This window comes from Sceloporus occidentalis, unplaced genomic scaffold, assembly GCF_023333645.1.
Source record: "Sceloporus occidentalis isolate IW3139 unplaced genomic scaffold, rSceOcc1.0.p SCAF_495, whole genome shotgun sequence".
Lineage (NCBI taxonomy): Eukaryota > Metazoa > Chordata > Lepidosauria > Squamata > Phrynosomatidae > Sceloporus > Sceloporus occidentalis.
In genome coordinates, this window is record NW_028317475.1 from 93,156 (window position 1) to 113,983 (window position 20,828).

The 20,828-nt window shown below is 51.0% G+C and overlaps 4 protein-coding genes across 4 annotated transcripts; 2 read left to right on the forward strand and 2 right to left on the reverse strand.

The window, feature by feature from the left end:
- Positions 1–659: 659 nt before the first annotated feature.
- Positions 660–4,211, reverse strand: LOC149271545 (iron-sulfur cluster assembly 2 homolog, mitochondrial-like). The gene is made up of 4 exons (XM_089507344.1): positions 4,165–4,211; positions 3,776–3,866; positions 3,452–3,567; positions 660–834 (listed from the first exon to the last, which is right to left on the reverse strand). Exons 1-4 carry the CDS (start codon positions 4,209–4,211, stop codon positions 660–662), a joined length of 429 nt encoding a protein of 142 aa, XP_089363470.1.
- Positions 4,212–4,550: 339 nt separating this feature from the next.
- On the forward strand, positions 4,551–5,543 carry LOC149271546 (NPC intracellular cholesterol transporter 2-like). Its single transcript, XM_089507345.1, has 4 exons — positions 4,551–4,641; positions 4,711–4,818; positions 4,935–5,107; positions 5,454–5,543. The coding sequence occupies exons 1-4, from the start codon at positions 4,551–4,553 to the stop codon at positions 5,541–5,543; spliced, it is 462 nt and encodes a 153-aa protein (XP_089363471.1).
- Positions 5,544–5,882: 339 nt separating this feature from the next.
- On the reverse strand, positions 5,883–12,884 carry LOC149271547 (apoptosis-resistant E3 ubiquitin protein ligase 1-like). The gene is made up of 18 exons (XM_089507353.1): positions 12,867–12,884; positions 11,561–11,787; positions 11,139–11,376; positions 10,895–11,058; positions 10,510–10,681; positions 10,179–10,396; positions 8,965–9,042; positions 8,735–8,876; positions 8,390–8,511; positions 8,048–8,123; positions 7,617–7,726; positions 7,278–7,457; positions 7,066–7,191; positions 6,824–6,953; positions 6,560–6,618; positions 6,391–6,480; positions 6,070–6,245; positions 5,883–5,985 (listed from the first exon to the last, which is right to left on the reverse strand). Exons 1-18 carry the CDS (start codon positions 12,880–12,882, stop codon positions 5,883–5,885), a joined length of 2,427 nt encoding a protein of 808 aa, XP_089363479.1. The 5' UTR covers positions 12,883–12,884.
- Positions 12,885–13,773: 889 nt separating this feature from the next.
- Positions 13,774–15,912, forward strand: LOC149271548 (rRNA-processing protein FCF1 homolog). The gene is made up of 7 exons (XM_089507357.1): positions 13,774–13,835; positions 14,103–14,174; positions 14,273–14,421; positions 14,508–14,580; positions 14,730–14,817; positions 15,157–15,251; positions 15,864–15,912. The coding sequence occupies exons 1-7, from the start codon at positions 13,801–13,803 to the stop codon at positions 15,910–15,912; spliced, it is 561 nt and encodes a 186-aa protein (XP_089363483.1). The 5' UTR covers positions 13,774–13,800.
- Positions 15,913–20,828: the final 4,916 nt, after the last annotated feature.

The window sequence follows — 20,828 nt, forward strand, 5'->3', positions numbered from 1 at the left end:
GTAATATAACCCCCCCCAGCGCTGTATACAGTAATTTAACCCCCCCAGCGCTGTATACTGTAATTTAACCCCCCCAGCGCTGTATACAGTAATGTCGGTTGGTGACAAAATCTGTTTTTATCTGATTTTCTCCTAATAAACTCCCCTCATCTGCAGATCCAGAGCCGCCGTTGTTGTCAGTCATGTGATATTTTGGGTGACTTTCCCGGCTCAAACGCCACACTGAGCTGATGCTTTATGGCGATGCTAACATAGTCCGTTCCTCCATAGACTCTCATCAGTCAAGCATTTTTATTTGGCTAGTTGATTAAGACCGAGGCATTCTATTGTTCCCCACAGGCAGTATGATATGGCGTCTGGGTGTCTGGCTCAGATCACTAGAGTGGGAACGCTGCCTGAAAACGATTATAGGGCAAAAAAAGAAAACAACAGAATATTTCTGAAAATGTCTATTTAATGGGATTCTGGGAATAAAGGGATTTTGCGAAAATTCCTCTTTAAACGACACGAAGCCTTCGCTCGGTGTAATCCCGTCACAGCATTCAGCACGGAGACCGTCGAGGCCAGAGAAACACAAACCAGGTCCGGACCTCAAACTCCTCTTTATTTACACACAGCTGTGCGGCCCCTCGGCCTCCCGCCTTCCAAACAGCAGTCTCTCACAATTTGACCGAGAAGGAGGCCCCACACGAGCACCCCTGGGCCGCCTGCGGGTTGTGAGCCAGCTGGAAGGAGCTGCGGATCAGCTCTGTGCAATACTCCACGGTGCTGCCTTTCACCAGCTGCAGGCTCTGCACGTCCACCACGACGCGGGCGCCGTTATCACCAAACACCCTGCATGGGGGACACAGACATCAGTCACCGCCCCGCGTGCCCCTCACAGCGTAATCCCACCGCCCCGCGTGCCCCTCACAGCGTAATCCCACCGCCCCGCGTGCCCCTCACAGCGTAATCCCACCACCCCGCGTGCCCCTCACAGCGTAATCCCACCGCCCCGCGTGCCCGTCACAGCGTAATCCCACCGCCCCGCGTGCCCCTCACAGCGTAATCCCACCGCCCCACGTGCCCCTCACAGCGTAATCCCACCGCCCCACGTGCCCCTCACAGCGTAATCCCACCGCCCCACGTGCCCCTCACAGCGTAATCCCACCGCCCCACGTGCCCCTCACAGCGACCACATGTCTGGGATTGCCTGGGACAGTCCTGCAATCAGACTAGGCTTTGGTGAAGGAGGTCTCGGCCAATAGGGAGAGATATATATATAGATATATATACAATATAAATGTATTTATGTGTATGTGACCGTGTGTATATGTGAATCAGGGTGTATGTGATATATATATAATATATAATGTATTTATGTGTATGTGACGGTGTGTATATGTGAATCAGTGTGTATGTGATATATATATATAATATATAATGTATTTATGTGTATGTGACGGTGTGTATGTGAATCAGTATGTATGTGATATATATATATATATAATGTATTTGTGTATGTGACAGTGTGTTTATGTGAATCAGTGTATGTGATATATATATATATATAATGTATTTATGTGTATGTGACGGTGTGTTTATGTGAATCAGGGTGTATGTGATATATATATACAATATAAATGTATTTATGTGTATGTGACGGTGTGTATATGTGAATCAGTGTGTATGTGATATATATATATAATATAAATGTATTTATGTGTATGTGACGGTGTGTATATGTGAATCAGTGTGTATGTGATATATATATATAATATATAATGTATTTATGTGTATGTGACGGTGTGTATGTGAATCAGTATGTATGTGATATATATATATATATATATATAATGTATTTGTGTATGTGACAGTGTGTTTATGTGAATCAGGGTGTATGTGATATATATATACAATATAAATGTATTTATGTGTATGTGACGGTGTGTATATGTGAATCAGTGTGTATGTGATATATATAATATATAATGTATGTTATGTGTATGTGACGGTGTGTATATGTGAATCAGGGTGTATGTGATATATATATAATATATAATGTATTTATGTGTATGTGACGGTGTGTATATGTGAATCAGTGTGTATGTGATATATTTAATATATAATGTATTTATGTGTATGTGACGGTGTGTATATGTGAATCAGTGTGTATGTGATATATATATATAATATATAATGTATTTATGTGTATGTGACGGTGTGTATGTGAATCAGTATGTATGTGATATATATATATATAATGTATTTGTGTATGTGACAGTGTGTTTATGTGAATCAGTGTATGTGATATATATATATATAATGTATTTGTGTATGTGACGGTGTGTTTATGTGAATCTCTGTGTATGTGAGATATATATATATATATATATATATATATAATGTATTTATGTGTATGTGACGGTGTGTATATGTGAATCAGTGTGTATGTGATATATATATAATATAAATGTATTTATGTGTATGTGACGGTGTGTATATGTGAATCAGTGTGTATGTGATATATATATAATATAAATGTATTTATGTGTATGTGACGGTGTGTTTATGTGAATCAGTGTATGTGATATATATATATAATGTATTTGTGTATGTGACGGTGTGTTTATGTGAATCTCGGTGTATGTGATATATATATATATAGTATTTATGTGTATGTGACGGTGTGTATATATATATATTTGTGTATGTGACGGTGTGTATATGTGAATCAGTGTGTATGTGATATATATATAATATATAATGTATTTATGTGTATGTGACGGTGTGTATGTGAATCAGTATGTATGTGATATATATATATATATAATGTATTTGTGTATGTGACAGTGTGTTTATGTGAATCAGTGTATGTGATATATATATATAATGTATTTGTGTATGTGACGGTGTGTTTATGTGAATCTCTGTGTATGTGAGATATATATATATATATATATATATATAATGTATTTATGTGTATGTGACGGTGTGTATATGTGAATCAGTGTGTATGTGATATATATATAATATAAATGTATTTATGTGTATATGTGAATCAGTGTGTATGTGATATATATATAATATAAATGTATTTATGTGTATGTGACGGTGTGTTTATGTGAATCAGTGTATGTGATATATATATATAATGTATTTGTGTATGTGACGGTGTGTTTATGTGAATCTCTGTGTATGTGATATATATATATAGTATTTATGTGTATGTGACGGTGTGTATATATATATATTTGTGTATGTGACGGTGTGTATATGTGAATCAGGGTGTATGATATATATATAATATATAGTGTATTTATGTGTATGTGTGATATATATATATATATGATATATACGCTTGTGTGTGATTTCAACCGCTTCATATAAAACGTGATCACGCTAGTGCCCCTTTCCACGTAGGTGTGTGGCCCGCGTGGACATGTAGTTCGCTCCCATAACCCGCCATCACCTGTCCTCCTCCGTCATCTCCGTGTCCAGAGAGAATTTGTACTGAAACCCAGAGCAGCCACCGCTCTCCACCTGCAGGCGCAGAAACTCAGAGTCCTGGGTAAGCTCTCGCAGCCTCTGAAAAGAGGGAAACCGGTATGTTAACACATGGAACATCTCACGACATGTGTGGGGGCAAGGAACCGTCTCCCAGCAGAAGAGGCAGAGGTTAATCCAGTGAGGAAGTATGAGACGGACAGCTCTGCCAGCTGATCAGGGTCTCCATCTCATGGTTCCGGAGGCACCGAGAGGACGATAAGGGTGCCGCTTTCAGCAGGTAACGCACCTTCACGCAGCTGTCTGCCAGGTGGATCTCTCCCTCCGGACGTCTTCCAGAAAAATGCCGGAGGAACAAATCCGGGGCGAGTCTGACGGCCCTGAGGAGACAGGGGTTATAACGCTGCGGGCGGGCGGGCGGGCGGCCGGATGTATGGATGTATGGATGTATGGATGTATGGATGTATGGATGTATGTATGTATGTATGTATGTATGTATGTATGTATGTATGTATGTGGGACAAGGGACGCTACGGGGAACGCGAGATTGGGGAGGTTACGCGGGTCATGGGACGACGGGGGGGGGTATTTATATGCCTACATAGGGTATACATCGCGGTCAGTATGGACCCGGAAGTGCAGGACAGTAAGTGCTTCACGTGACAGGAAATCTCTTACCGCCGCCCCGGTCCCGTCATTACCAGGAGAGTGCGCGCTGCCGCCATGTTACCATAACACCACCCACTGGATCGCTATTGGCCACTCAACAAGTCCCCACCTATCAGTGGAGCTGCCAATCTAAACACGTCAGAAACCGGAAATCACAAGACTCGGGAGAGGAAGCGAAAGAAACAGAAGACGGAGAGAGAAACAGGTACAACACCGGGCACAAGAGAAGAGGAGGGGGCGGAATAGAAGGAAGGGTGAGGGATACACCCCACTAACTCTTCCTGCTTCTAGCACTATACACTCAGCCCCCTCCCGTTCGGTGGTCTCTGTCCCCCCCTCTCCCGTTCTGTGGTCTCTGTTGCACTCTCTGAACCCGTCTCTCTGTTTCAGGTGAAATGGCTTTGACTCTGTTGGCTGCCTTGGTGGCCTTCGCGGCTTGTGCCCTGCCCGGGGCTATCTCCGAGCCGTTGGTGTACAAGGACTGCGGTAAGTGTTGGCGGCTTGCGGTGGTAGGGGGTGCAGACCGCACTCTTATGTTTCGTGTCGTTGGTGCAGGTTGTGTGAAAGGGGCGCTGGTCACCGTGGATGTGTCTCCGTGCCCCAAGCAGCCGTGCCCACTGGTGAAAGGCGAAACGTACACCGTCAACGTGACCTTCACGAGCAGTAAGATTCCCCCCCGCTGTCCCTCCTCTCCTCGCGCCCTCCCTCCTCTCCTCGCGCCCTCCCTCCTCTCCTCGCGCCCTCCCTGGAGTTACTCACTTCCCGCTTGCTTTTTGCAGAAGAAGACAGCACGAATCTGACGGCCGTGGTCTACGGGATCCTGCTCAAGGTTCCGGTTCCGTTCCAGATTCCTGAGCCGGACGGCTGTAAAAGTGGGATCTCGTGCCCAATAAAGAGCGGCCAGACTTACACCTACCTCACCAAACTGCCCATCAAGAAGTCCTACCCCAGCGTAAGTCTCTGGCTTTATCGGAATATCGCTTTAGGTGGGGCCGGTGTGGGCGCAGAGTTCACTCATCGGGATCATGGTAAACTGGGGGGGGGGGGGGGGGGGGTTAGGCTCATGTGCCCAAACCTTCCCTGTATGGGGGAATGCTTCCCATGTACCCCAAAATAAATGTCTCTTGGGGTAGTTTTCTATTTTGACACTGTAGTGACCGCCTCCCCTGGGAATAGGGGTTCAGAGCAATGCGAGGGGGTAGGCATCCTGTTTTACCACGTCGACGCGGCCCCTTACCTGGGTCGCGTAGAAGCGGGTCGTTCTGGTTTCCATGCCAACGTGTTTTGCTTGTTTGCAGCTCAAGCTGGTTGTTCGCTGGATGCTGCAGGATGACAATAACCAGAGCTTGTTCTGTTGGGACATCCCGGTGCAGATCACGGACGGCTGAGATTAGTAGGGATGAAGCAATGGTTTCCCGGCCATTCGTTCTCGCCTGCCCCTCTGACTGCCGTGCAGTTCAAACGCTCGCCTTTTCTGATAATTAATAACATTTCCAGGAAGCGCTTGTTGCTTTTTTTTTTTTTTAATGTGTTTTAATAAAATCTCGATTAACATGTCTAAGCCAATAAAGGATCAACTAACGTTCCAGTGCTGTGTCCATAACGTGTCTCTCACGGGGTTAATTGAATGCCAGGCCAGAGCCGTTGGGAAAACAAACGTTGCCCCCACGCCTTCTACCCCAACCCGTTAAGCCGCCTGGGAGTCCTGAGGGCAGAGTCCGCTGGGGCTAGATCATCCCGAAGCCCTCGCAGCCCTCGCTGATGGCCAGCTTCAGCATCTTGTGCATCTCGTCGTAGGAGTCGTAACTGGGCAGGCAGAGCTGGTTAAAGCTGCAAGGGTGAGAGGGGATTATTAGCAGCGGCGCCAGCGAGCGGGACACGGGCCGGCACTTTGCAGCCGCAGGTGCTCCTTACCAGGTGTGGGCCGTGGGCAGCGTGCCGTGGGCTGGTGAGCCGATGATCTGGAAGCTGGGGCACAGGGCAGAAAAGCCCCCCGGGGGCAGCTGAGAAGAGCCGGTGGTGAACTGCAGGAGACGGGCTAGTTCCTCCTGAGTCAGACTGGAGACGACGGCCCAGAACCAATTCATCACCTGTAGGAGACGGCACGGAACAAATGCGTGAGGATACCGTAACGGGACGGCGGAGAGACCCCCCCCCCCCCCCCCCCCCCCCCGAGGGTTAGACTGAGACTGACACACACACACAAAGAAAGGAGCGAGACGCGGAAATCCTCACCTTTTCCCGGAAGTGCCACGAGCCGCCAATAACCACAGCATGCGCCTGAAAATCCTGCACGGCGATGTGGCCCGTGCCGCACATAAGGAGCTGAGGAAAGAACAGAACAGATAAACCACAACGGCCACCTCCATTCCCCCCCCCGAGGTGCCCTCCAGACAGCACTCACCTCCAGTTCATTCTCATCGAAAATACTCAGGAGATTCTCGGGAACCAACTCCGTCAGTCCTACAGAGAGAAAACGGTGTCAGCGTCCCCCCGTGACACGATCCCCACTCGGGGGCGCTGCTTGTATGTTTATCACAGGTGTACAGGGGCAAGAGGGTCTGGACCATCAACACGTGCAACAACCACGGTATCGTTTAACCTCGATCGGCCGCCGCTCCAAGGACAAGGGGTAAAACGGGACTGGTTCGCGGCTGCCCTCGCTCACCCTTCAGGAAATGCTCGACCTCCTCTCGCACTTGGTTGCAGAGCCGATGCTGAGCGAGAAGATTCAGGTAATAAATCTTATTCTCATTGGTTACAGGGACCTGGGAGCCCCCTGGGATCAACTCGACCACCTGCAACAGGGTAACTGGGGTCAGATGAAGCATTGTGGGAGGCACTAGAACAGGGTAATGGGAAGGACTGGGTCCAATGGGGCAAGCGGAAGAATGAGTAAAAAACACTCGCCTTCTCCAGATACCCCCCACGGCCGTATTTCTCTTCTGCAAAAACCAGGTCGGTGTCGGAGACGTCATGTGACAGAAGGTAAAGGACCTTGGATTGGAAATACTCCGGCTCGTCCGTCTCGAAGTACTAGAGGAAAAAAGAAAGCGGGTGATGGCAGACAGAAAACACGGGCAGCAGCGTAACCACGCCACCGGCGCCATGGCTCGCTGTACCTTATAGTGCATGCGCAGTCCGATGATCTGTGCCAGGAAGGAGCGAGTGAATCTGGCTCTCACCAACTGCTGGTATCCTCCCCCGAGGGACGACTCAAACAAACATTTGCCCACGAGCCGTCCTGCAAACTCGTACAGCTTCACACGTACCCCAGGGGGGCGACACGGGTTTGGGTGAACCTGGAGCCAACAGACACTTCTATCAAATACATTTACACAGAAGGAGCAGAGAATGGTGCCAGTCAGGTGCGCCGGTTATTGTTCATGTTCAGTCCTATTGTTACAGAATCTGCTGGCATCATTGAAATAAAATGCAGTCGGTAAAAGGAGGTCACTTACTAGGCCCTGGTTAGTGTCACAGAAACGAGTGAAGAGCTGGTTCTTTGTATCAAACAAAGCCTTGCAAACCAGTTCAAACCATTCCCTGCGCGGCCCTCCCCAGTCCAGAGCTGCAAGAAAACAGCAAACAAAAAAAACAAAAACCGCATTACAACTCAATGCAGAGCCACATGTCCCCAGCCCCCGAGAGCCCAACCCGAGAGCCCGGCGTCACCGAGAGCCCAACCCGAGAGCCCGGCGTCACCGAGAGCCCAACCCGAGAGCCCGGCGTCACCGAGAGCCCAACCCGAGAGCCCGGCGTCACCGAGAGCCCAACCCGAGAGCCCGGCGTCACCGAGAGCCCAACCCGAGAGCGCGGCGTCACCGAGACCCCAACCCGAGAGCCCGGCGCCACCGAGAGCCCAATATGCTGAGATTTGCAGTTTTCTTACCTTCCTCATCCTGAAAAACGACTTCAAAGTTTTTGCTCCAGTCGGAGGCAGAGAAATTCCGCGTTGCTCGGAAAGACTGGGAAAGAAGGAGGAAGGAAGTGTGAATCGTGGGCATAAAGAGATCGGGCCCCCGGCTCACACTCACTAGCAGGGCATCCCGGCCCACGCTCAGAGATACTCACACTCACTAGCAGGGCACCCCCCAGCTCACGCTCACAGATACTCACACTCACTAGCAGGGCACCCCTGCCCACACTCACAGATACTCACACTCACTAGCAGGGCCCCAGGCTCACGCTCACAGATACTCACAGCAGGGCATCATTGCTCCCGGATACTCACACTCTCCAGCAGCGAGTTCCTGTTCACTCTCAGTGTAATTTTCCCCCGGTTCTTCTTGCAGTGAAGAAGTCGGAGCTCTCTCTGGAAGAAGAGGACTTTGTCCTGGAATGTCTCAGATCCACCTGGAAAAGTTACACAAAGAATCAGATTCCACCACTTCCTGACCCACGTCCGCTCGCCCGGACCCCGGACTCATTCCCACCGCTGCAGGACGCTCTCCTTAAGCACAACCGTCCCCTTCAGAAAAAGGTTTGTGATCAGAACCATAATCTCCACTCCTAGATACCCCCAGCTTCTACCCCACCCTAATCTACTCGAGCGCAAACCCAACGGGGTCCTCTTTACCAATATTAAGATGCAGGAAGCGGATGAAGGTGGCAGCCATGATGTTCCTGTCCCTGCAGCTGATCGCTATTGGAGGCTGAAGTCCGTCATCCACCTGCAGGGACAATAATCCATGCAGGGGGTCTGGGGGCAGGTACAGGAACTGAACGATAAAGAAAGGCCCGTTAAACTCCAGTGGGAGCTAGAGTTTCGCACGCAGAGGGCGAACGATTCACGAGGAAAAGACTCACCTTGGTCCCCGGACAAACTCTGAAGGTGAAAAGCCGCCAAGGAATTATCCGCAAGTAGAATTCTTTCACAGACAGTTGCTGCAGAGAGCGAGACGGGGATGAGAGAAAAAACATCCACCGCACACCAGTAATCTGCTCACCCATCCCCTGGACTCCCGATGCCACCCTTAGGCCATACCCACACCAGTACTCTATACGCGCTCGTGTATTTCTCCGTCTGATTCTCTGCATTGTTTTGGAGTATTTTTCACGTGGATCCAGCCAAAAGCATTTTGTAGGTTGTAAGAAATGTACAGAGGCCATCAGAGAATTAAAGGTGCCGAGTCGTCTGGTGTGAAAGAGTTATTCCACCCCAGCAAGCCCAATCGGTATTACGGTCTGGTGCTTGAAGACCTTGATAAGCAGGCAGACCAGATCCATATTCATCTGCCTAATGGTGACCTTTGTCATGAGACTGGACTTGTCAGCACACAAGGTCCATCACAACATCAAGCCACATTCAGGCGACATTCCGGGACAGGTCTGGAAACGTTGCTGAAAGACGTTCAGGACTCCCCCATCAGACAAACAAACATGGGACTCATGGCAGAGTATCAAGAGGAACTACGTTCCATAGACAGACAAGTCAAAAGAGGAACATCATGTCTGACAAAGACTAATAACACATTCCCACCCAAGTGTCAGCTGGGGGGTGTCCTGGTTTGGGGTGCTTTCAGGACAGTTTTCTGTTAAGGAATCATCAGGGATCTACCTCCCCTCCGGGTCATACAACAAGACAATGATCCAGAACACGCGTGCAACGGCATGTCAGAAGGGGTCAGAACAAGAACCCTAATCGTCTTTGGACGTCTCTTCAAGGCCCAGAGCTAAACCCCATTGGGGCGTATGAGGACCCCAAAAAAATGCTTAACAATATCATGGAGTTAAAACACGGCCAGAATTCCTCCCTAATCAATATCACGGGGGGGGGGGGCATATAGCAAAAGACCAATAACAACGCCCCACCTATCCTGACCGGCAATTCCCACGGGGAGACGGCTTCTATACGGAGAGGGATTAGGTTTTGGTTGAAGATACAATAACTTTCTGTGTATAAAATATCCAATTACGCAGAAAATCAGACGGGATAAATACTTTCAGGCACTAGCATACAGACATACCCAACGCAAGCCTAAAGCTCCCCCCCACAGGATAAACCTGAAAAACCCACCAACCTTGGGGGAAATGTAGAAATAGACTTTTTTGGGTTTCTTCACCCTTTCGAGGGCAGGTCCGTTGGAGGAAAGCGCAGACTCATCGCTCTGGCTCGGGGAGGATGGTCTCTGGTGCTCCGGTAAGCTCGAGGGGCTTGAAGTTGGGTACAGATAACCTTCAAAAAACACTCCCACCCCAGATCGCGACACGTTGTCATCCACAGCTGCCTTCTCGCCGTCTAACAGAAATACAGGAGGAACATCACTGGGAGCGCGTGGTGGCGCTGGAGGATGGGGTGAGTGGGCAGCGATACTGGGTAATGTATGGGGGTGGGGTGGGGTACTTGCTCACCGCTCAGGACAATGATATTAAAGTGCCCGTTGCTTATCAGCTGTCCGTTGTATCGTAGAGCTGCCTGGAAGCAGCCGGGCTGGTGCAGCGTCAGGTGGAGGAGAACGCGGTTCTGTCGCCCATTACACAGAGAGATCTGGCTGCAGCCATCGGCCATGCCCACAACACCGAGCTACAGGGGCGAGATAAGGACACAACACATTCACGCTTATTTACCGACCAATAACCCTTCAGTATCAAGGGCACTGAACGGTTCACACTAAGGTTAGACGAGTCTTGCTACCTGCAACCAGTGCCTGGACAAGGGAGGCCATCCTCAGTCAGGGCCTGGGCAGCGATGAGGGAGGCTTCCCACAACCAGGGCCCGGGGCAGACGCTTGCTCACCTCACTCAGAGTCAGGGTGTAGCTGTCAGGATCTCTTAAGCTGTCACTGGTGGGATTGCTGTACTGGTCGCACGGTGCGATCTGTAGCGTGTGCTGCTCTCCACATGTTAGAACCAAGGTGGAGAAATGTGACAAAATCTGGGTTTTTGCTGGTACTATCACACCTAAACAGAACCAAACAATCAGATGGACCCCAAATGGTAACGCGGCCTCCACTCATTCCCTCCCTCACTCACTCACTCACCAGGCTGGAAGACCTTGTAGTACGGACTGAGCCCCACACCGAGTCCCCCAATGCTGATGCTGATCTGGTAGCGCCCCGACCTCCGTACAGTGAAAGAGGCTTTCACCACGTTCCTCGGAGGATCAGGTAGGATTTCTAGAGTGACAGGAACCTCCAAAGTGAATTCTGTGTGCGTGATCCGCACCCGTAGAGTCACCGTGCTGCCGAGAGGGAACGGGTGGCCGTTCCTGTAGAACAACTAGCAAAGAGAAAGGGATATAAATGGCGGACGTGTCGAGGATGGACAAGGGAAGAGCGGACAAGGGAAGAGCAGACGGGGTAAGAGGGGCGTCTGACATGGCCGAACCAAAGTGAAAGAAAAAAGAAAGGGGCAGAAAACGACAAACAGAGAAGGCGACAGATGGTGTGTATGAGACGCTTACATGTATGCGGAAGGCCATGGACTGTCCCACTTCACACGGTTCCTTCCAGTCCCAGGACACGTGGCAGGCCCGCGGCTCCAAGTACTTCCCCCGAACATAGTTGTAAATGGTTCTCTCTGGTCCACGTTCTCGGCCCTCATGGTGCCAGAAAGTGAGAACTCGAGAACTGAGCTCACACAGGAACTTAATGGTGATGAGAAATACACACATGAAGCCCGTTACAGCGCCTGCAAGGGGAGAAAGCACACGCTGCCTCACACAGCTCCTGGATGGACAGTCACGGGCGGGCGGGCAGGGACGGGCGGGCAGGCTGGCGGGCAGGGTCGGACAGGCAGGCAGGCAGGGACGGACAGGCAGGCAGGCAGGGACGGGCGGGCAGGCAGGCAGGGACGGGCGGGCAGGCAGGCAGGCAGGGACGGAAGGGCAGGCAGGCAGGCAGGGACGGAAGGGCAGGCAGGCAGGCAGGGACGGAAGGGCAGGCAGGCAGGCAGGGACGGAAGGGCAGGCAGGCAGGGACGGAAGGGCAGGCAGGCAGGGACGGAAGGGCAGGCAGGCAGGCAGGGACGGACGGGAAGGCAGGCAGGCAGGGACGGACGGGAAGGCAGGCAGGCAGGGACGGACGGGAAGGCAGGCAGGCAGGGACGGACGGGAAGGCAGGCAGGCAGGGACGGACGGGAAGGCAGGCAGGCAGGGACGGACGGGAAGGCAGGCAGGCAGGGACGGACGGGAAGGCAGGCAGGCAGGGACGGACGGGAAGGCAGGCAGGCAGGGACGGACGGGAAGGCAGGCAGGCAGGGACGGACGGGAAGGCAGGCAGGCAGGGACGGACGGGAAGCCAGGGACGGACGGGAAGCCAGGGACGGACGGGAAGCCAGGGACGGACGGGAAGCCAGGGATTACACTGGAGCTCGTTAGATCCCCGACGAGTAGATGATCTCTCACATAGCAGCCTGTGCCTAATTTAATAAAGTTACTGGGAAGACTTTCCCTTTTTTTTTTTTGTTTTTTTTAGGGACGAGAAGAACAAAAGGGGGTAATTTTAACACTAAGAGAGGGATTACGACGCAAACGAAAAGCCCCGAAATCCCCTTCCTGGGGCAAGCCTGCACCGCAAAGTACCCTTGACGAGTCTTTGGGGTCAATTCACTAAAAGGGACAGCTTGTTGATTTCAATATACATTATACGGGGCCAGCTGAGCACTTCTCACTCGAGAAACCTGCAGTATAGTGAATCGAGAGAGTAAAAGCAGCGCTCTCCTGCCAAGTCTCCATTTAGTGAATAAACCCCTGTCACTGCGAGTCTCACCGATAACGTAAAGCATTAGGGCACGGAACGAGGCGTGACGCTCATCTCACAGCGTCCCGTCTCTGTCATCTTCTGATAAGCCAGATCTCCGGCTCCTGCCGCCAGCCCTGGGAGTGTCAAACGGATTCATTCAGTTGGGGCCGCCATCTTTACGACTCAAGAGATCCTGCCAGAAGACAAAGTCACATTTAGACACGTAAAGCACCCTCACCTCACCTGCTGGAGATGACTTCTAACCCCCCTCCTGCCCCACAAACATACTGCCCGCCTCATGAATGCCCCATGGCAGAAGCTTTTACCCCTATACATAGGGTAGCTCAGGCCTCCCAACATGCCCTACTTTACACCCCAACTGTCACCCCAGCCCCTACTCTGCCCTTCCTTCCTCTCTTCACCTCACTCCATTCTCCGGCTTCCTGTTTGGGTCCTCTCATCACGTGACCACAACTGGCAGAAAGTAGTGGATGGGGCTTATGAAGCAGAGCTCAAAACACAAGAGATTATCCCTGTCTCCTTCATATCCGCCCGTTCCCTGCCATCTTGACTGGTGTTATGTCTCTAGTATTCCACTGAATAATGCCCTCCAGCAGTTACTACGGCAACCTGGAGGAGGTGAGCGGCGCCCGGTGATGACATCAAAACGCGACTCAGTGGAAGTGCTTGAACAGCATGGTGAGGCCTACGGGCTGTGGGCTCCGAGTGGGTTCCCCTTGGCTGGGATTTAGATGTAGCTTATATTAGGAGAGGTTAAGTTGTGCGAAGTCTTATGGATAATGTATATTTACTGCTGTAGATAGAGAGCCGGGTATGTGCCAACTACCCCGTTACATATGCACAATATGGGGGTCTCTTAAAGTCCCCTCTCCTGGGGAAGTCGTTCACTTTTTTTCTTTACTTTCAGGGGAAACAAAAGAAAACCAGGAAATATGCCACCATGAAAAAAAGGATTAACCCTAAAGACCAGCGCATGTAAGAAAGGGTCCCTCCGGTGCAGTCTGGGAATGTCATGTGATCAGTGTGTATAAGGTGTAGGTGGCAGGTTTGGGGTTAATGCCAAAGCATGTAGGGTGAGGAGGGAGACGACGTGAGCTTCACCGGTGGATTGTTGCCTCTTATTTATATAGCGACAACAGTTTACGCAGCATACAATGCGTATGTTCAAGGTATATTCACCCCCCACCCGGTGACATCAAACCAGCCGCTCATTTTTACAGATGGACTCTCTTTTATTTTCAGTAAAGAGAAAGATCGAGCAAAAACGCCCCAAAAGAAGAAGGAAGATTCCAGCGCTATTAAAGAAAGAGAGGTGTAAGTAACTGAGACGGGTGGGCAAAGCGGTTTATTCCTGGGGGTGTGATCTGTGACATGCGTGTTAGCCTGGTGCTTAGCGTGTTCTTTCTCTGCAGACCTCAGCTTCCATCATGCCTATTTTTCCAATACAACACAAATTTGGGGCCCCCGTACTACATCCTGGTGGATACCAACTTCATCAACTTCTCCATCAAAGCCAAGCTGGACCTGGTCCAATCCATGATGGACTGCCTGTACGCCAAGTGTGAGTGCTCCTGCCCCTGTTCCAGCCCTAGCTTTTAATCTTTGACCCCTCCATCTTCATGCTCCCCGTGTTTCGTCTTTTCTCAGGTGTTCCTTGTATAACCGACTGTGTGATGGCTGAGCTCGAGAAGCTGGGACAGAAATACAGAGTGGCTCTAAGGTACCTAAACCTCTCGAATGGGGGTTGTTGAGGGTGCAGCCCTGAGGTCTGTGACGCACGGGTGCCGGTCCACCATGAAAGATGGATGGAAGAGGAATCCTGTAGGCCAACTACGCTGGATACTAATGCCGTTTACTTGTTCTTTTTAGAATTGCTAAAGACCCATCGTTTGAGCGGCTGCCGTGCACCCACGCAGGGACATACGCTGATGACTGCCTTGTACAGCGGGTCACACAGGTAGCTTCCCAATATGACTGGCAGACATCAGTCCGTCGTTTACAGAGCTCAGCCAGGCCCGGAATGCCCCAAACTGACCCTGTCTTGGTCATTGATTAATTCTTGCTGCTGTGCAATCCATGCAGCACTTCGGGTCACTCAAGCTGCCTCCTGACACAATCCAGTCAGGGGGTCTCTGCATCCTAACATATATGTATCCACAGAGAGCCCAGCAGCACCCGGACCATCCCATCGCAGAAACTATTGGGTCTTTACCCTGCTCCTGGACAAAAAACAGGGGAGAGGTTAACTTAAAGGTGCTTTACAGCGGGAATTATAACCCCATTTATTTTTTCACAGCACAAATGTTACATTGTGGCCACAGTGGACAAAGATCTAAAAAGAAGAATCCGGAAGATTCCTGGCGTTCCCATCATGTACATCTCAAACCACAGGTCAGACCATGCAGATAGTTGTGTGCCCTAAATCGCTGATCCCGACAAATAATGCTACGTCCATTAGTATCAGTTACACAGAAATAGTGAGTACTTGGCCTCCCGTGGGCCCAATGCATCTCCTCCGAGGGCCCCTTTGGCTCTCCCGTGAGCCCAATGCATCTCCTCCGAGGGCCCCTTTGGCTCTCCCGTGGGCCCAATGCATCTCCTCCGAGGGCCCCTTTGGCTCTCCCGTGGGCCCAATGCATCTCCTCCGAGGGCTCCTTTGGCTCTCCCGTGGGCACAGCGTGTCTCCACCCAGGGCTCCTTTGGCTCTCCCATGGGCACAGCGTGTCTCCACCCAGGGCTCCTTTGGCTCTCCCGTGGGCACAGCGTGTCTCCACCCAGGGCTCCTTTGGCTCTCCCGTGGGCACAGCGTGTCTCCACCCAGGGCTCCTTTGGCTCTCCCGTGGGCACAGCGTGTCTCCACCCAGGGCTCCTTTGGCTCTCCCACTGCATGTCCCTACATTGCCATGCTTTCTTCTGGGTACTGATTGCTGTTTCTTGTAGTTCCACCAAGTATTTGAGTAGTAAGGCTGTGTATGTGACCCGTGTCCCCACTTCGTCATGTAGGTACAATATCGAAAGGATGCCAGATGATTACGGAGCCCCCCGTTTCTGAGACATTCCGCTCTTCCATCTGACCTTCTGTCTCATTCAATAAATGAGAAACTTACCCAACTGGACAAGAACGCCTTGGTTTTTCCTCTTCTGTATACGATTTCCCTGTCCAAAGGCCGGGCGGTACTGGAAGAGATGCCCGCGACGAACCAGGCTGGGGCCCACTCCTTTACGCATGTGGCGTGACTCTCCATCATGAATTGTGGCGTTGGGAAGGACTCTGCAGGACGGATATAGAAAGGCGCCGGCTCGACCTTCCTGTTAGCGGCAGGCTGTGTGCTAGAGCTCAGCGGTTTTATATGGTGATAATGACAGTCTAATAAATACTCTGTACTGATACCGTGTCTGATCTGGTGTTCCCTAAATGGCAAAGGTCCAGAATGTCCCTGTGGAGCTATTGGGTGCTTTGCAAGTAAGAAAATTCCCCGGGGGGGCATGTGTTGTCAACCTGGGGTGTGCTGCGGTGATACATACCAGTTAGATTAGAGCACGTGCTGCATGCACTTAGTGGGGTATTAAAATAGCGATAGGTAAGTAGAAAAGGTTGTTTTCTGCCCCAGCTGGGGTTATTCCAGGTACCTGTCATCCACCTACAGCTTGAACGCCCCCTAAACACAACTGCTCCGGCTCACTGATTGCACCATACATAACACAGGGCCGGCTCACGGAATGGATTATATGTTGGAGAGGATGTCTGGGGTCAGCCCTTCATAAAGAATAGCGAACTCAGTTGAAAACCGCAACTCTCCCTTTAGCGAATAAGGGATGTTTCACATATCAGACCCACGCAACGGTCAGGAGGAATTTTTGGACCTCTTTTAGTTCAGCCATATTCTAGGGAAGTCATATGTGAATTGTTCTCGAGGATGCGCCACAGCTCTGTCGGGCTGATTTCAGGACTGACGGAGCCCTTCCCGAAGGAGTATTCTGTTGCAACCATTCTGCTGTTGACTTATTTCAGAGCTCTGGATCGCTGTCCTCTTACATCACCCAACTTCTGTTGAGCTCCAGTTGACAGACGGTCTAACATTCTTTTGGAAAAAGTCTTCATAAACTTGTGAATTCCTTTTTCTGTCAATGACACGAAGCTGCCCCAAATCATGATGCCCTTGCCACTATACTTTATAATTGAGATGAGGTTTTGGTGTTGCTGTTCTGTGCCCTATTCTCTCCCCACATAGTGGAGTGCCTTCACAACAACTCGAGTTTGGCTTCATCCGTCCACAGAATGTTTTGCCGGTAGCGCTAATAATGGATGAGAATCACTCGATTATTATCGGTTAGTTGGTCGTTTGATGAGTGTCTGGGTGCAGCATCAGGAGTGATGCTCTATTGTATGTATTATCTCCCTCTGGCCTGATCCGCTCTCCATCATTAAATTAATTTAAATAAACCAAAAAACAGCATTTCTTTAGGCAATTAATAGGAAAAAAAATAATAGTTTGTTATTAGTTGTAGCCGGCCCGTGTCGATCGTTGTGACTTTGGAGCAGCTGAGATGCAACGACCGATGTGCAGAAGCCGCGTACTTTTTCCCTCTCCAAAATTCTGAATACTTCATGGCATGGCGCTCCGGGCCTCGGACTCCCGCACCACCGCTTTATGGATGATATAAGAGGCCGCAGGCACTCAGCATGGCCGAGCCTAGGGAATTTCTGATTATAGAAGCTTCTGGAACACAGAACGCTTCGTTACATTCATTTATACGGCGCCAGCAGATTCCACAGCGCTGTTACAACAGACTCCGTAAAATAAATTCACATCCCAAACAATAAGAAACTCGTACAAAGGAGAAGCGCGCCTGGACCACGGGAGCTTACAATCTCCACACCAGGTGAATAAAGGCATCTAGAAAGATAAATGGCAGAGGCTCTCTGGAGAAAATGTCTAACTCTGAGTAACTTCTTGAAGTCACCGATAGCAGGTGCCTCCGGCAAGCAGATGGCGAAGTCTCCTTATTCCTGCCCTGACCTTAGGACATTAGGGGCTTGAATTTGGGGAGAGGTACAGCTGTATGGAGGGAGGGGGGGGGTTCCCGCGCGTTTCTCCGGAAAAGGCCGGAACTCAGGTAATGAGGGGACGCAGACAACATGCCACCCCAACCCCCTAAGAAGAGGGACATAAAACCAGGGTGCTACTGCACCCACAAGCCTCAACGACCCAACGTTTTTCTGAGGTAAAGCCTACCACCTAATATGGCCGCTCTCAGATTCACGTGACCGACCGCCCCCAGCGCTCGCATTGGTCGAGACCACTCACGTGACGTCACTCGGTGCGCGAACGCCCGCAGAGTCGCCGAGAACGTTCGTGTGAGAGACTGTGGTTGCTACCGTAATGTTTCCCGGCTGGGGCCGCTATGGCTCGTATACTACCCCTAGCGCCACCCCCGCCCCTCCACCTGCCCCTCCAGCCGTTGGCCCGCCACCTCCCCCCAGCACCTTCCAAAGCTTCCGAGACCAGCACCTGGCCCAACTCGAGCAGCTTCAGCGGATGCACCAGCGACAGCTCGAGACCGTGTTACCGGCCGGGGGACCGCCTCCGGCCCCCGCAGCATTCCCCCCTCCTGCCTTTGGTAAGCGGCCTTTCTACGGACCCAGACAGCCCTATACCTACCCGCCGCCCCCCTATGGCCAGAGCCTTCCTCCCCCCGGATACCCAGCCTATCCTCCCCCTGAGAGCTCTGGACAGCATCCTCCCCCGGACCCGTCTCATCCTCCGCCTCCTCCTGGACCGGCTCCCGAACTTGCACAGCCTCCACCTCCTCCTGGGCCGGCACAGCCTCCCGAACCTGCTCAGCCGCCTCCTCCTCCCCCGGGACCGATTCACCCTCCCCCATCAGAGGAGCTTCCACAGGCAACTGAGACTGATAACTCCCAAGACAAAGGGCCACTAGACACCTCGCTGGAGGTAAGTGATCATAAGCTGTCCCTATACAACTTCCAGATCTCTGCCCAGGCCCCGCCCATGCGGAACAAGACCCCGCCTCCCCAGTCCTGCCCCATGCGGAGCAAGACTCTGCTCCACACTGAGCGGATGTGGTCTTGGTATGTACATTATGCTTCTAATGTATGCTAGACTGTGCTCCATAGAGCACAAACCTCCCCCCACCCTGCGTAAATATACACCGGCCACGTTGTCCTGGCGCTCCTCTTCCAGCAGAGCATCTCCTGCCTGCTCTGTGTCTGCGCGACGTCTGCGCTCGGACTCTACCAACAGCCGCGTTTAATCTGCTTTGTGAGTCGGCTTAGCCTCGGCTCGCGTGGTGGTAGCGCCGTGCGGCCCGTCTACATTATGGTATTTTCATGCCGTGGTGCCCGAGCCTTTTTAACATAGAATTCCTGCGTGGATCTGGAGCCGCCATCCCTGTCAGTCATGTGATATTTTGGGTGCCTTTCCCAGCTCACTGAGGTGATGCTTTATGGCAATGCTAATGAAGTCACTTCCTCCATAGACTTTCATTAGTCAGAGTCTGGCTGGGTGAATAAGATTGAGCCATTCTATTGTTTCCCACAGGCGGTATGATAAGGAGTCGGGGGGGGGGTTGTCTAGTAGATTTAGGTTCAGATAACAGAGTGAGATTCATGCTAATGGTAGAGAACTGGCAGCGCACTCACCTGTGGTAAAGCATGTCTTCTCTATAGCTGATAAGTGGGAACATTTTAACACAAATGTTTGTGGCCACTTTGTTTTGAAAGTGTAGTCTGTGTGGTTTTCTTATTTCTGTCAGGTTTTTACTGCAATTAATTTGAGTCGACGGTTAGAAGTTACACAGGTGGTTGGGGAGAGGAAGAAACCCGTCCTCATCATCATTGTCCAGATCTTTCGTTGTTTTGTGGCAAAATTCAGCAAAAGGGGGTCTTTTTGGCTTTTCTGGGAGGAGGCCTTTCGCCGTACCCTCTACACATACATTGTGTGTTTGATTCTGCAGGAGCAACATCAGTTTTGGTATAAGCAACACCTGCTGAGTCTGCAGAAAAAAGCAAAGGTTCGCCAAAAGGAGGCAACGGCCCCGGATGGCCCTCTAGAGGCGCCTCAGGACAGTGGTAGCCATGTCTCTGCCAGTTTTCCTCCTCCACCACCTGTTCATGAGCTGAAGAATGAGGTCCAGCCACCTTTACCACCAGAAGATGTCAAAGTAAGATACTGATAACGTGGCAGCATCGCTAGAAACAGAACCGGGGCATCTGTGCCCAACAGGCAGCTCTCCTAACGCTGCAGAACAACTCTTGGGATGCTCAGGCGGCATTTTAGGGACATGTAGGTTAACCTGACTCAGACGGGCATCGTAGAAAGCGGTAGTTTGTCTGGAGAGGTTAGGCCGGCCCGTTCTGGAGAACTCGTCTATAGTGGGCCGACCCGTACGTATATGCTTTACTGCACATAGTGCCTCTTTATCCATCCAAGTTCCCTGTCTGCCAGATATTTGCCGTGCGCCGCGCATGCTGTGAGTGGGATTACCTGGGGGTGTAAATAAGGTCCTGGATCCTGTTTGTTTATTATAAAAAGCTTCAGAATATTTTAGACTCTAAACCAGGGGTGTCCAACCTGCGGCCCTCCAGCTGCTGCAGGACTACAGCTCCCATGCTCCTCAGTCAGCCCCTTAGCTGAAAGAGCATTATGGGAAATGTAGTCCTGCAGCAGCTGGAGGGCCGCAGGTTTAGTGATTTGCTTAGAGCAGGGGTTTCCCGGTTTAATAAGACTCGAGATTGTTTGGCAGCATCTTGTGAGTTTCATCTGAGCCACTTTGCCTCAGTAGAGCCGGTGATCCTGCCGGATCTGCCGTGGGATCCTGCGGTGATAGAACCAAAACTGCCTTAGCATTGCACTGAAATTCCCTGGTTTATTATTCTGTGGAATTTTTTAATCAAAATACGCTCCTCAACAGTAACCGATCATAAATGTAAACTTGGCCTGAGTG